The 16415-nt window shown below is 49.3% G+C and overlaps 1 protein-coding gene and 1 pseudogene across 3 annotated transcripts; both read left to right on the top strand.

The window, feature by feature from the left end:
- Window positions 1–3271: 3271 nt before the first annotated feature.
- ANKRD40 (ankyrin repeat domain 40) lies at window positions 3272–9542 on the top strand. 3 transcript variants are annotated; one of them, XM_069749115.1, is made up of 5 exons: window positions 3272–3583; window positions 5804–5952; window positions 7674–8123; window positions 8244–8425; window positions 8519–9542. In XM_069749115.1, the coding sequence occupies exons 1-5, from the start codon at window positions 3477–3479 to the stop codon at window positions 8654–8656; spliced, it is 1026 nt and encodes a 341-aa protein (XP_069605216.1). In that variant the 5' UTR covers window positions 3272–3476; the 3' UTR covers window positions 8657–9542. The 3 variants fall into 3 exon arrangements, with proteins under 3 accessions (XP_069605216.1, XP_069605218.1, XP_069605217.1); XM_069749117.1 differs by having other exon boundaries at window positions 3284–3645; XM_069749116.1 differs by having other exon boundaries at window positions 3345–3583; window positions 8250–8425; window positions 8519–8806.
- Window positions 9543–13081: 3539 nt separating this feature from the next.
- On the top strand, window positions 13082–15114 carry LOC138663054 (UDP-glucuronosyltransferase 2A2 pseudogene; annotated as a pseudogene).
- Window positions 15115–16415: the final 1301 nt, after the last annotated feature.

Below are 16415 nucleotides of genomic sequence, written 5' to 3'. Positions count from 1 at the left end.
TCCAGCTTAAAAATAGCAGCACGCAGCTGCCCAGAAAAGGCACATCTGTTAGATGCGCCTTTTCTGGCTCTACCCACTTGCCCTGTAGCGTTGGCAAGTGAGGTAATATTTGTGGGGTTGATGTCACCTTTCAGGTGACATCAAGCCCACGGCTTAGTAATGGAGAGACCTCTATAAGACACCTATTCATTACTAATCCTATAGTTGTATGGTAAATAAAGACATAAAATAAATTTATTAAAAGAAAGAAAATTACAGACTCCTTTATTGTTTTAAATTAAACCATACTGCCACACCTAATTCCCCGAAGCTCTTGATCTCCTGTAATAAAAATAAAATAATAAACCAACACTATACCATACCTGTCCGTAGTTGTGTCCCACGCAGTAATTCAAGTCTGAGGGCTAAATAGTTTTCAACCAGGACGGTGCCAAGATGCGACGGTTCCGGCTGAAAACCACTGGTGAATGAGCGGCTGAGAGTGCAGCGTCATTCACCAGTGGTGACATCATCGGTATTTTCCCTCGGTCCTGAGGTCACCGCAGTTCAGCCAGGCCGTGATGACGTCACCACCGGTCACTGACGCTGCGCTCTCTTCAGCTCATTCACCAGTGGTTCTCAGCCTGGACGGTCGCATCTTGGCACCGTCCTGGTTGAAAACTATTTAGCCCCCAGAAATGGATTACAGTGTGGGACAGAACGACGGACAGGTATGGTTATATTGTTGGTTTATTATTTTATTTTTATTACAGGAGATCAAGAGCTTCGGGGAATTAGGTGTGGCAGTAAGTATGGTTTAATTTAGAACAATAAAGGAGTCTGTGTAATGTTTTAAAATAAAAGATTTTATTCTGGCTGAATGAATAGGTGTCTTATAGACGCTTCTCCATTACTAAGCCGTGGGCCTGATGTCACCTGAAAGGTGACATCAAGCCCACAAATATTACCCCACTTGCCACCGCTAAAGGGCAAGTGGGAAGAGCCTGGGCAGATGCAGGCTGCTGTTTTTAGGCTGGGGGGTCCTATATCAATGGCCCCTTACCAGTCTGAGAATACCAGCCCCCAGATATGAGCTTTAGCAAGGCTGGTTGTCAAAAATGGGGGGGACCCCATGCCATTTTTTTTAAATGATTTATTTAAATAATTAAAAAAAACAGCATGGGAACCCCTCTATTCTTGATAACCAACCGTGCAGAAGCTGACAGCTGAGGGTTGCAGCCCCCAGCTGTGAGTTTTGTCTGGTTGGTTAATAAAATAGGGGGAAACCCACGTCGGGTTTCTCATTTTAATTCCTTAGATCGCAGCCGGCGGCTGTGGAATACTCCGATCATCCGCACCTACTCTCACTGTTATTAGCGGCAGCAGGTGTCGGATGATGGGGGTAACAGTCCCGAGAGCCCCCACCTGCTGTCATTCGGACTTTAATATAACACTCATCATTCTCCTCTGATCACCGGCAGACCAGGGGAGAATGATGACAGCCGGCTTCAGCACCAGCCGCCGGGGACATGTGAAACCAGACGCAGCTACAGATCTCACGCTTCCTTCGGATGTCCAAGGTTCCTCTAAAAGAAGTGTGAACGCTGCAGCCAGTCAGCTGTCAGGCTGCAGCACTCAGGTGGAATCAATATGGCGCCAGAGAGAAGTATATATATTATACCCAGGGGGATATAGTATAAGGGGATGTCTGAGTAGTGGAAGACCCCTCGAAGAGCTCATGGGTCTACTGAAGTGTTTGCTGTCAGCCATATTTGTACACCCGCCAGTAACTTACCCTATAGCATCACACTATATTGCAGAAGTGATCGCAGGGTCAAGTCCCCCAGAACTAAGAAAATGAAAAATACAAAAACCTCAAATTTGCCGAGTTTTGTGTCAAAATATTTATCCTGGAACAGAAATGGACGGACGCCGAAACGGTGATGATGGAAACTACAGCTCATGCCACACAAAACACGGGCGCGGACAGCCAGCGGGAGAACAAAATGGAAGAAGCGACCCCAATACTGTGTGACTGGGCACAACCCTGGTGCAGGCCCTGCTATTGGGGTGTAGGGGCCACACACACACCCAGACCCTGGTGCCTGACGTCTTTTGTTGTGGCCCCCGGACGGTGTGAACGGGCACAACCCTGGAGCCGGCCCTGCTATGGGGGTGCAGGGACCACTCACACACCCAGACCCTGGTGCCTGACGTCTTTTGGTGTAGACCCCGGACAGTGTGACTGGGCACAACCCTGGAGCCGGCCCTGCTATTGGGGTGTAGGGGCCACACACACACCCAGACCCTGGTGCCTGACGTCTTTTGGTGTAGACCCCGGAGAGTGTGACTGGGCACAACCCTGGAGCCGGCCCTGCTATGGGGGTGCAGGGACCACTCACACACCCAGACCCTGGTGCCTGACGTCTTTTGGTGTAGACCCCGGACAGTGTGACTGGGCACAACCCTGGAGCCGGCCCTGCTATTGGGGTGTAGGGGCCACACACACCCCCAGACCCTGGTGCCTGACGTCTTTTGTTGTGGCCCCCGGACGGTGTGACCGGGCACAACCCTGGAGCTGGCCCTGCTATGGGGGTGCAGGGACCACACACACACCCAGACCCTGGTGCCTGACGTCTTTTGGTGTAGACCCCGGACAGTGTGACTGGGCACAACCCTGGAGCCGGCCCTGCTATTGGGGTGTAGGGGCCACACACACCCCCAGACCCTGGTGCCTGACGTCTTTTGTTGTGGCCCCCGGACGGTGTGACCGGGCACAACCCTGGAGCTGGCCCCGCTATGGGGTGCAGGGGCCACACACACACACACACCTGGACCCTGGTGCCTGACGTCTTTTGGTGTAGACCCCGGACTGTGTGACCGGGCACAACCCTGGAGCCGGCCCTGCTATGGGGGTGCAAGTGCCACACACACACCCGGACCCTGGTGCCTGACGTTTTTTGTTGCAGCTTTTTCACATTTATTAATATGGGTCAAATCTGCAGCAAAAACGCTGGCAGAATTGACACTCTGCAGAAAAATAAGCAACGTGTGCACGAGATGTAAGAATTCTCATTGCTGGCATCAGGAAACACTTCAAATTGTGTGATAAATTTGGACAGGAAAAAAAAACCGTGACAAATCTGCAACATGTGCCCAGTCCCTTACAGGGATTCTCTTTAAAGTGGGGCACAAAGCCTCGGTGTGACACCATCGTCTTCACACAGCACCCCGGAACCAACGTTCCCCGGAACCACAGTGTGGAGCCGCCGGTGTAACGCTGACCCTCGCCCCCCAGCGCTGCGGCTCCGGGACATGCACACAAGGGTCAAAATACCAAAATTGGCGTTTTTCTGTCAGTCGCATCTAGGGCTGCGGAGCCGGGGCCGCTCAGAGCGCTTCTCCCCCCGGTCAGTGTCGTTATAGTGCGCTGTACCGAGGCCTGCACCGTGCGGGGGTCCGGCCGCCTCCTGTATGCCCGTCCTGTCCTCACATACATGGAAGAAAGACTCAGGGAAGCGGCCGCTCTGGGAGACCTGGAAGAAGTCCACAAGCTGCTGAGTGCCGGGGTGGACGTCAACTCCCAGAATGAGATCAACGGATGGTGAGGGCGTAGTCGGGAGGATGATGATGGATATATCCTACAGAGGAGGACACTGTGTATATGTATGTGTGTATATACTACAGAGGAGGACACTGTATATGGGTGTATATATACTACAGAGGAAGACGCTGTGTATATGTATGTGTATATACTACAGAGGAGGACACTGTATATGGGTGTATATATACTACAGAGGAAGACGCTGTGTATATGTATGTGTGTATACTACAGAGGAGGACACTGTATATATGTGTGTATATACTACAGAGGAGGACACTGTATATATGTGTGTATATACTACAGAGGAGGACACTGTATATATGTATGTGTATATACTACAGAGGAGGACACTGTGTGTGTGTGTGTATGTATATATATATATATATATATATATATATATATATAATTGCCTAAGGGTTTTTCCGTCTTTCTGTCTGTCTGTCCTGGAAATCCCGGCTCTCTGATTGGTCGAGGCCGCCAGGCCTCGACCAATCAGCAACGGGCACAGCGACGATAATGTCATAATGGTTGCCATGGCGACAATGATGTCATAAAGGTTGCTTCGACCAATCAGCAACGGGCACAGCGACGATGATGTCATAATGGTTGCCATGGCAACAATGATGTCATAAAGGTTGCTTCGACCAATCAGCAACGGGCACAGCGACGATGATGTCATAATGGTTGCCATGGCGACAATGATGTCATAAAGGTTGCTTCGACCAATCAGCAACGGGCACAGCGACGATGATGTCATAATGGTTGCCATGGCAACAATGATGTCATAAAGGTTGCTTCGACCAATCAGCAACGGGCACAGCGACGATGATGTCATAATGGTTGCCATGGCGACAATGATGTCATAAAGGTTGCTTCGACCAATCAGCAACGGGCACAGCGACGATGATGTCATAATGGTTGCCATGGCGACGATGATGTCATAAAGGTTGCCTCGACCAATCAGCGACGGGCACAGCGAATTCTGGAATCATCATTGTCCATATACTACGGGGACATGCATATTCTAGAATACCCGATGCGTTAGAATCGGGCCACAATCTAATATATATATATATATATATATATATATATATATATATATATATATATATATATATATATATATATACACACATACGTATGTGTGTGTGTATACTACAGAGGAGAACACTGTGTATATGGGTGTGTGTATATATACTACAGAGGAAGACGCTGTGTATATGTATGTGTGTATATATACTACAGAGGAGGACACTGTATATGTGTGTGTATACTACAGAGGAGGACGCTGTGTATGTGCGTGTATATACTACAGAGGAAGACGCTGTGTATGTGTGTGTGTATACTGCAGAGGAGAACACTGTATATATGTGTGTATATACTACAGAGGAGGACACTGTATATATGTATGTGTATATACTACAGCGGAGGACACTGTGTGTGTGTGTGTGTGTGTGTGTATATATATATATATATATATATATATATATATATATATATATATATATATATATATATATACACACACAAATACGTATGTGTGTGTATACTACAGAGGAGAACACTGTATATGGGAGTGTGTATATATACTACAGAGGAAGACGCTGTGTATATGTATGTGTGTATATATACTACAGAGGAGGACACTGTATATGTGTGTGTATACTACAGAGGAGGACGCTGTGTATGTGCGTGTATATACAACAGAGGAAGAAGCTGTGTATATGTGTGTGTGTATACTACAGAGGAGAACACTGTATATGGGTGTGTGTATATATACTACAGAGGAGGACACTGTATATGTGTGTGTATACTACAGAGGAGGACGCTGTGTATGTGCGTGTATATACTACAGAGGAAGACGCTGTGTATATGTGTGTGTGTATACTACAGAGGAGGACACTGTATATATGTGTGTATATACTACAGAGGAGGACACTGTATATGTATGTGTGTGTATACTACAGAGGAGGACACTGTATATATGTGTGTGCATACTACAGAGGAGGACGCTGTGTGTGTGTGTGTGTGTATACTACAGAGGAGGACACTGTGTGTGTGTGTGTGTATATATATATATATATGTGTGTGTGTCCTCCTCCACATAGTACGCACACCCTGGGGTCTCTATTGCTTTTGCCGTGTTTGGGGGTCCGTTTTTGCTGTCTCATGACTCAGTCTTCGCTCTTCCGCTCTCTGTACGTTGTGTCCCCTCCCCAGGACCTGTCTCCACTGGGCATGTAAGAGGAATCACCTCCGCGTGGTCACCTACCTGCTAGAGGCCGGGGCCGACAAAGACGTCTTCACAAGCAAAGGGGAAAGAGCCGATCAGCTGACTTCAAGAAAAGAAATCAAGACTGTGTTAGGGGGTAAGTACAGAAACTAGAGCACCCCCAAAATTACCAACAGGGTCCTTCCAGCAGCACAGAGTATTTCAGGAGAGCAGTGTGCTGGTCTATGGAAGTCACAGAGAGAGATATATGGTGGAGGGAGCAGGGTGACCGCAGCACAGAGTATTTCAGGAGAGCAGTGTGCTGGTCTATGGGAGTCACAGAGGGAGATATATGGTGGAAGGAGCAGGGTGACAGCAGCACAGAGTATTTCAGGAGAGCAGTGTGCTGGTCTATGGGGGTCACAGAGTGAGATATATGGTGGAGGAGCAGGGTGACAGCAGCACAGAGTATTTCAGGAGAGCAGTGTGCTGGTCTATGGATGTCACAGAGTGAGATATATGGTGGAGGAGCAGGGTGACAGCAGCACAGAGTATTTCAGGAGAGCAGTGTGCTGGTCTATGGAGTCACAGAGGGAGATATATGATGGAGGAGCAGGGTGACAGCAGCACAGTCTTTCAGGAGAGCAGTGTGCTGGTCTATGGGGGTCACAGAGTGAGATATATGGTGGAGGAGCAGGGTGACAGCAGCACAGAGTATTTCAGGAGAGCAGTGTGCTGGTCTATGGAGGTCACAGAGGGAGATATATGGGGGAGGAGCAGGGTGACAGCAGCACAGAGTATTTCAGGAGAGCAGTATGCTGGTCTATGGGGGGTCACAGAGGGAGATATATGGTGGAGGGAGCAGGGTCCTTCCTTTCTTTATCAGGCAGCGTAGGTGCAGAGCCTGCGAGTCTCGTCAGCGTAGACACAGAGCTTGCGAGACCCGGCAGCGTAGCCTCAGAGCCTGCGAGACCCGGCAGCGTAGCCTCAGAGCCTGCGAGACCCGGCAGCGTAGCCTCAGAGCCTGCGAGACCCGGCAGCGTAGCCTCAGAGCCTGCGAGACCCGGCAGCGTAGCCTCAGAGCCTGCGAGACCCGGCAGCGTAGCCTCAGAGCCTGCGAGACCCGGCAGCGTAGCCTCAGAGCCTGCGAGACCCGGCAGCGTAGCCTCAGAGCCTGCGAGACCCGGCAGCGTAGCCTCAGAGCCTGCGAGACCCGGCAGCGTAGCCTCAGAGCCTGCGAGACCCGGCAGCGTAGCCTCAGAGCCTGCGAGACCCGGCAGCGTAGCCTCAGAGCCTGCGAGACCCGGCAGCGTAGCCTCAGAGCCTGCGAGACCCGGCAGCGTAGCCTCAGAGCCTGCGAGACCCGGCAGCGTAGCCTCAGAGCCTGCGAGACCCGGCAGCGTAGCCTCAGAGCCTGCGAGACCCGGCAGCGTAGCCTCAGAGCCTGCGAGACCCGGCAGCGTAGCCTCAGAGCCTGCGAGACCCGGCAGCGTAGCCTCAGAGCCTGCGAGACCCGGCAGCGTAGCCTCAGAGCCTGCGAGACCCGGCAGCGTAGCCTCAGAGCCTGCGAGACCCGGCAGCGTAGCCTCAGAGCCTGCGAGACCCGGCAGCGTAGCCTCAGAGCCTGCGAGACCCGGCAGCGTAGCCTCAGAGCCTGCGAGACCCGGCAGCGTAGCCTCAGAGCCTGCGAGACCCGGCAGCGTAGCCTCAGAGCCTGCGAGACCCGGCAGCGTAGCCTCAGAGCCTGCGAGACCCGGCAGCGTAGGCGCAGAGCCTGCGAGACCCGGCAGCGTAGGCGCAGAGCCTGCGAGACCCGGCAGCGTAGGCGCAGAGCCTGCGAGACCCGGCAGCGGTTGATATTTTCTCTCTTTATTGCAGTTGAGGATTTGGAGCCTGATGACAGTAAACCGGAGTCGGATTTAGCGTTTATCCCCAACTATTTGGCCAACCCGGCCTTCCCTTTCTCGTACACCCGAGAAAGCCCCAAGGCAGAGACTCCTACCCCCTGTGTGGAGAATGGTACCTCCCACTCCACGCCGCCTCCACCTCCCACGCCCGTCCCGAGTTTCCCGCTGCTGAACAATGGGGTGGAGAACATTCACATCACGACGTCGGTGACGAAGGACGACAAGTTCCCGGCCCTGTTCTATAACGGAGAGGTGCAGATCCCGCAGGAATGTCCGCACCCACCCGTGCAGAGCGTCGCCCAGAACTGCAGCATCTATTCCCCGCTCCCCTCTAATCTCCCACACGGGGGCGCTCATGGTGGACCTATGCAAGTGTTTCAACCCTTCTTCTTTACCGGAGCCTTCCCATCCAATATGAAAGGTGAGGAGAATGTATGCAGCTCTCCTGCAGAGGAGTTGGCGGCAGTCTGTGATGGCTGCGTGCCGTCATCGTACGTGTGTTCACGGTAGGACGGTAATAACGTTGTTACTCATTGCACAGAATTAGTCCTTAAGGTGCGGATCCAGAGCAGCTCCCCCGGGGACAACGACTTCATCGAGGTGGAAATGGACCGAGACGAGCTGACGTACCGGGAGCTGCTGCGTGTCTGCTGCTACGAGCTGGGGGTGAGCACCGACGGCGTGGAGAAGATCCGGAAACTGCCCAACACCGTGCTCAGGAAGGTGCGATGTGCTGCCAGGGGCAGTAATGTGACGCCGCAAATTGCTGCCATATTTTTATTTTTTTTCACCTTGTGACCGTCTTTCTTATTTTAGGATAAAGATGTCGCCCGGCTGCAGGACTTTCAGGAGCTGGAGCTGGTCCTGAAACACGACCACAGCCTCTTCAGGACCTCGACGTCTCTGACCGACAGACCCTGCTTCAATAAGAAGGCCTCGCAACTCACCTACTGAGCCCCTGCCCTAGGGGGCGCTGCGACCGGCCCTAGGGGGCGCTGCGACTAACCTACTGACACAAGCCCCAGTGCCCACTGGGCTCTGCTCCCTAGGTTATTGGGGGTCTCGCCCCCTGTAGGTAAGCTGTAACCCGCCCTCATCCCAAGCACAGACTCACCCGGATAACAAAAAAAGAATATTTTTTACTAATTTATTTAAAAAAATATATATATGATCTATCCCTTTCCCCTGTGTGACGGGACTCGCACCCCGAGTTTTTATTTAGGTTTTGGTTTTTTTAAACAAGAAAAAACTGCTCTGCTGAGAGTAGTAGTCCGCCACATCCTACCTCTGCAGAAAATACACTAATGCAAGAATTACTATAGAAATGTGACCCTGTTAACCACACATGAGTGGGGTAGCACTGTCCATTAACTTCTATGGAGGTTGGGGGTTATACTCTACGGTTTTTGTTTTTCTTGGCGAAGTATCAGACTCTCCGGATTTCTGCACCCCCGAGGCCCCAGAATGATGGACATGGAGCATTACACATACTCGCCAGCCAGCACGTACAGTCCAACTTTGACCTCTGGCTGCAGCGCCCCCTGCTGTCTGGTTAATAAAGATACTAGGAGGCTCCTCCTGCCCCGAGCAGCGTCCGATCCTCCGGATGCACCGTGTATCGCACCACTCCTTTCTCAGACTTCTTATGAAGATTTTCCGTTATGAGACCGGACAGATTTTGGGGCGACCATTATCCAGTGTTATTGGCGACCCGGCCGGCGCCTCTGTCTTCCTCCTCTACTGAGTCCTAGTAACATACAGAACCGCTGCTTCTCCAGTTCTCAAAGAGTTTTATGTCCTTTAGTAGAGTATTTCTTTACAAATAAACAACTTCAATCTTTATCTTTTTCTGTGGGGTTCCAATATAGAGTCTGCAAGTCCTGCTGACCCCGCCCATTTATAGAGAGCCTGCGAGTCCTGCTGTCCCCACTCATTTATAGTGAGTCCTGCTGCCCTGCCCATTAATAGAGAGCCTGCAAGTCCTTCTGACCCTGCCCATTTATAGAGAGCATGCAAGTCCTTCTGACCCTGTCCATTTATAGAGAGCATGCAAGTCCTTCTGACCCTGTCCATTTATAGAGAGCCTGCAAGTCCTGCTGACCCTGCCCATTTATAGAGAGCCTGCAAGTCCTGCTGTCCCTACTCATTTATAGAGAGCCTGCAAGCCCCGCCCATTTATAGTGAGTTTTGCTGCCTCTGCCCATTTATAGAGCCTGCGAGTCCTGCTGCCCCCACCCATTTATAGAGAGCCTGCGAGTCCTTTTACCCCCACCCATTTATAGATAGCCTGCGAGTCCTGCTGTCCCCGCCCATTTATAGAGAGCCTGCAAGTCCTGCTGTCCTCACTCAATTATAGAGAGCCTGTGAGTCGTGCTGTCCCCACTCATTTATAGTGAGTCCTGCTGCCTCTGCCCATTTGTAGAGCCTGCGAGTCTTGCTGCCCCCACCCATTTATAGAGAGCCTGCGAGTCCTGCTGCCCCTGCCCATTTATAGAGAGCCTGCTAGTCCTGCTGCCCCTGCCCATTTATAGAGAGCCTGCTAGTCCTGCTGCCCCTGCCTATTTATAGAGAGCCTGCTAGTCCTGCTGCTCCCGCCAATTGGTAGAGCCTGAGTCCTGCTGCCCCTGCCCATTTATAGAGAGCCTGCTAGTCCTGCTGCCCCTGCACATTTATAGAGCCTGCTGCCCCTTCCCATTTATAAAGAGCCTGCCAGTCCTGCTGCCCCCACCCATTTATAGAGAGCCTGCAAGTCCTGCTGTCCCCACTCATTTATAGAGATCCTGCGAGTCCTGCTGCCCCCGCCCATTTATAAAGAGCCTGTGAGTCCTGCTGTCTCCACTCATTTATAGAGTGAGTCCTGCTGCCTCTGCCCATTTATAGAGCCTGCGAGTCCTTTGCCCTGCCCTTTCATAGAGAGCCTGCTAGTCCTGCTGCCCCCGCACATTTATGGAGCCTGCGAGCCCTGCTGCCCCTGCCTATTTATAGAGAGCCTGCTAATCCTGCTGCTCCCGCCAATTTGTAGAGAGCCTGTGTGTCAATCTCGGTAGCTGGTTCTTTACTGTAAGATCAGTGACTATATGAAGAGCCAAACTCGAGAGCTGGTTCTTTACTGTAAGAGCATTGACTATGTGAAGAGCCAAACTCGGGAGCTGGTTCTTTACTGTAAGAGCAGTGACTATATGAAGAGCCAAACTCAGGAGCTGGTTCTTTACTGTAAGAGCAGTGACTATATGAAGAGCCAAACTCAGGAGCTGGTTCTTTACTGTAAGAGCAGTGACTGTGAAGAGCCAAACTCAGGAGCTGGTTCTTTACTGTAAGAGCATTGGTTCTTCACATAGTCAATGCTCTTACAGTAAAGAACCAGCTCCCGAGTTTGGCTCTTCACATAGTCAAACTCAGGAGCTGGTTCTTTACTGTAAGAGCAGTGACTATATGAAGAGCCAAACTCAGGAGCTGGTTCTTTATTGTAAGAGCAGTGACTATATGAAGAGCCAAACTCAGGAGCTGGTTCTTTACTGTAAGAGCATTGACTATATGAACAGCCAAACTCGGGAGCTGGTTCTTTACTGTAAGAGCAGTGACTATATGAAGAGCCAAACTCAGGAGCTGGTTCTTTACTGTAAGAGCAGTGACTGAAGAGCCAAACTCAGGAGCTGGTTCTTTACGGTAAGAGCATTGACTATGTGAAGAGCCAAACCCGGGAGCTGGTTCTTTACTGTAAGAGCATTGGCTCTTCACATAGTCAATGCTCTTACAGTAAAGAACCAGCTCCCGAGTTTGGCTCTTCACATGGTCAAACTCAGGAGCTGGTTCTTTACTGTAAGAGCATTGACTATATGAAGAGCCAAACTCAGGAGCTGGTTTTCTATGGTAAGAGCATTGACTATGTGAAGAGCCAAACTCGGTAGCTGGTTCTTTACTGTAAGAGCAGTGACTTTATGAAGGGCCAAACTCAGGAGCTGGTTCTTTACTGTAAGAGCAGTGACTATATGAAGGGCCAAACTCAGGAGCTGGTTCTTTACTGTAAGAGCAGTGACTATGTGAAGAGCCAAACTCAGGAGCTGCTTCTTTACTGTAAGAGCATTGACTATGTGAAGAGCCAAACTCAGGAGCTGGTTCTTTACTGTAAGAGCATTGACTATGTGAAGAGCCAAACTCAGGAGCTGGTTCTTTACTGTAAGAGCATTGACTATGTGAAGAGCCAAACTTGGGAGCTGGTTCTTTACTGTAAGAGCAGTGACTGAACAGCCAAACTCAGGAGCTGGTTCTTTACTGTAAGCATTAACTATGTGAAGAGCCAAACCCGGGAGATGGTTCTTTACTGTAAAAGCATTGGTTCTTCACATAGTCAATTTTTCTGGAGTAAAGAACCAGCTCCCGAGTTTGGCTCTTCACATAGTCAAACTCAGGAGCTCGTTCTTTACTGTAAGAGCAGTGACTTTATGAAGGGCCAAACTCAGGAGCTGCTTCTTTACTGTAAGAGCATTGACTATGTGAAGAGCCAAACTCAGGAGCTGGTTCTTTACTGTAAGAGCATTGACTATGTGAAGAGCCAAACTCAGGAGCTGGTTCTTTACTGTAAGAGCATTGACTATGTGAAGAGCCAAACTTGGGAGCTGGTTCTTTACTGTAAGAGCAGTGACTGAACAGCCAAACTCAGGAGCTGGTTCTTTACTGTAAGCATTAACTATGTGAAGAGCCAAACCCGGGAGATGGTTCTTTACTGTAAAAGCATTGGTTCTTCACATAGTCAATTTTTCTGGAGTAAAGAACCAGCTCCCGAGTTTGGCTCTTCACATAGTCAAACTCAGGAGCTCGTTCTTTACTGTAAGAGCAGTGACTTTATGAAGGGCCAAACTCAGGAGCTGGTTCTTTACTGTAAGAGCAGTGACTATATGAAGGGCCAAACTCAGGAGCTGGTTCTTTACTGTAAGAGCAGTGACTATGTGAAGAGCCAAACTCAGGAGCTGCTTCTTTACTGTAAGAGCATTGACTATGTGAATAGCCAAACTCAGGAGCTGGTTCTTTACTGTAAGAACATTGACTATATGAAGAGCCAAACTTGGGAGCTGGTTCTTTACGGTAAGAGCATTGACTATATGAACAGTTAAGTCATTTTTAACCGGTAAGTCCTTGATTACTTTATAGTTTACTTGGGCGTTTCCAGCCCAATATTTTCAGCTATTTTTCTTTTTCTTGCATTCCTTTAACATCCCGATACTATAAAGATATTTGCTTGGTGGTTGCCCTTTGTTGCCTTCATAGTGTAGTTAAGTAATCGACCTGATGGCTTTTGGCCTGGCTCCAGAGAATGACATCTCACTCACAATCGCTCCCCGCCCTCGGGGTAAAGTTCACTGCACATCCTGGAATCTGCTGAAGGAGAAGAAGGCCATGACTATCTGCAAGCTCAGGGAGAGCTAGGAGTTAGAACATTTCCTCTACTTCACCTAGGGTGAAGACCTTGGTATAGAGACCATGGGAGGAGCCCATCTATGACCAGAATGACTGCACACTGTGAAATCGGAGACGTTCCTCCTTTCTGTGCATTAGGAAGCTACAGAATCCTGACGATCTTCCAGACGGTGAACTTCTCAGCCATGACCGTTGCTAACAAGATGTGCGTGGTTTCCTTCTTGACCGGTGTCATGCTCCTTCTAACCTGTGCACAAGCTGGAAAAATCCTTGTGGTACCGGTAGAAGGAAGTCATTGGATTAACATCAAAATCCTAATGATGGAGCTGGTGCAGAGAGGACACGAACTGACCGTTCTTAGACCCTCCACCAGTTTGTACATTGAGGAGACATCTGAAGACTTCAAACTGTTGACCGTCCCCATGTCCGTGCAACAAGCGATGAGCAGGAAGGAATTCGAAGACTACGCCTTGAATTGGATTTTCCAACAAGCGTTCACCAAGCATGGGTCATCCTTCACCTTGGCGTGGGAGTTCATCCAAGCCCTACAGACGAGCACCGAGCTGGCCACTGTTGCCATCGGGGCCTTATTTGATAATGAAGTGATACTGGAAGATCTTAAGACCGGTGGTTTTGACATGATTCTTGCCGACCCCTATAACGTAGCCGGAGTGATGTTGGCTCATTACTTGAAGCTTCCCATTGTGTTTTTCGGAAGGTGGATGCCCACAGAAGATGTTCATTTCACTATTGCACCATCTCCGCTCTCTTACGTGCCTGTTATCAACTCCAGAGTAACGGACGTGATGGTTTTCTCAGAAAGAATGAAAAATGTGGCCCTTTATTGCCTCTACCAGGTGGCCAGCCGCTTTCTGATCTTCCCAGTCTATGACAAATTGGTTCAACGCTATCTCAACACCGATGTGAGCCTGTTGGACATGTACAAGAGAGCTGACATTTACCTGATGAAAGTCGACTTCGTGTTTGAGTTCCCGCGGCCAACCATGCCTAATACTGTGTATATTGGTGGTTTCCAATGTAGCCCCCCCAAGCCTCTCTCTCAGGATATCCAAAACTTCATGGACAACTCAGAACATGGAGTTGTGGTCTTCTCCTTGGGCACCATCGTAAAGACAATGCCGATCAACATCGCCAGAGAGATCGCAGCTGGATTAGCGCAGCTCAAGGAGCGAGTGATTTGGCGTTACTCTGGAGAACAGCTGGACACCCTTGGAAATAACACCATGACCGTTGACTGGCTTCCACAAAATGATCTTCTCAGTCACCCTAAGACCAAAGTGTTCCTAGCACACGGTGGAGAAAATGGAGTCTATGAGGCTATTTGCCATGGTGTTCCCATCGTTGGGTTCCCGCTCTTCGGTGACCAGTATGAAAATATCCTTCGCCTGAAAACCCGAGGAGCTGCTGTCCTCCTGGAGAACACACAAGATGTCACTGCCCAGGACATATTCAGTGCTGTTCGTCTAGTTATTGATGACTCTTCCTACAGCCGTGCCATGAAACATCTTTCCGAACTGCACCACGATGTCCCTATTCCACCGAGGGACTTGGCCGTGTTCTGGACAGAGTTTGTCATGCGTCATGGAGGAGCCGAACATCTTCATGCAGTTGGCAATGACCTTCCGTGGTACCAGTATTATCTCCTCGATGTTACTGCTGTTCTTCTTCTGGCTTTTCTTCTTGTCTTTTATATGACTTGCACATTCCTGAGATCCTGCTGCAGAAGAAAGCCAAGAAGGAAGACGAAGAGATCGTGAGCTCCAGAGTTCATCATGTTCTTCAGCACCATCCACATCATGCTTCAGCCCTACGTGTGCAGTCTAATTACTTTTTTTATCCATGAATTTCGCAAAATTTGGGCAAAACTTGGCAGCAGTTTTCGTAAGGGATGCATTGTGTGAATGGACTAATAAAAGAAAAAAAAAAGTTACTACAACTTTTATATGGAAGATAAAATAAAACATTTGTATATTTTGTCCTCAGCGTTTTTGCTGTACGGGCCAAGCGCGCACTGCAGGATATGATGTGAATTTACCCCCATATTGCCGAGGTCATGGTGGATCAGGTAAATGTAATCGTGCCTCCATGTGTTACATAGGTAGAAAAAAACGACAGGAGTCCACCTCTTCCATAGTCTGACTTTTTTAAGGCCAAATTCACACATCCATGTTTTGTGTCTATGATGCCCATCTAACAAGTCAACAGTCTCTTAGGTATATTTGAAGACTTTGGGCTGGTCCATGCATCTTGGTCTATACTCGGACCACAAAACGTGGATGTGTAACATGGGGGAGGTGTACTAATATTACACTGGGATCATGGCTTTTATACACCCTAATATATTTGCTTTTGCAGCTGCTGCCTGACATTGAGCATTGCTGTACAGCTTCCTGGTGACCAGACTACTCGAGTTCTAGCTCTACAGTACTCAGACGCCTCACAGCACATTTACCTGCATTAACATTCATTGACCATGGGTTTACCTGCCTTAGAGCTTATCTAGACATTTCTGGAATGTTATACAATTTAACTGAGATTTTATTATCGTACAAAGTTTTGTGTCATCAGACTTTACTCCCAATCCCATCCACAAGGTCATTAACATGAGAATTAACAACAGAGTCTGTACCGCAGAGCAGAGCAAATGTGGTGCCAATATTCAAAAAGGGGACAAAATCTGAGCCTGGAAATTATAGGCCGTGAAGTGTACCCTCAGCTGTGGGCAAAATCCTTGAAGGTTTTCTTAGGCTATTCTGCAATAATCTATACAGTATTATATATTTTGGGCAACAATTAACAGTGGGGTAGTAAAGGAGTCATTATTGGGCCCTTTTCTAATCTGGAGTATCTCAATAAGAATAGCCTCATTCCCCAGTATCATGATTGGTTTATGAGGGATTGGTTCTGTCAGACTCATCTGATTAGCTTCTATGAGGAGGTGTGGAGATATGGGAGGGGGTCAGCAGGTGCAAATTACAGAGTGTCACCCTTCCGGGATAAGAGCAGCTGATACTTCAGAGATTCCAAGGCTGACTACCCCACCTGTGGCACACACACAGAAAGGAGGTAACGGCAAGGTTAGGAAGATGACAGTCCATTGAAGTACAAGGTCAGTTGACTGGAGGGTCACAACCTGGCTTCTTCTAACATCTCCATGGAGCCAGGTGACCGGTGAGTCCAAATCCTGATGTCACGGTTCACACCGTGCTGCCAACAATATGTCACGGATCCCAACAAAATGTCAGGGATCCCGGGGAGGATACCTTGGTCGTCCCTA

This window comes from Ranitomeya imitator, chromosome 2 (assembly GCF_032444005.1).
Source record: "Ranitomeya imitator isolate aRanImi1 chromosome 2, aRanImi1.pri, whole genome shotgun sequence".
Taxonomy (NCBI): domain Eukaryota; kingdom Metazoa; phylum Chordata; class Amphibia; order Anura; family Dendrobatidae; genus Ranitomeya; species Ranitomeya imitator.
Note: the sequence above shows the minus strand (reverse complement) of the source record. Positions and strands in the feature narration are given on the sequence as shown.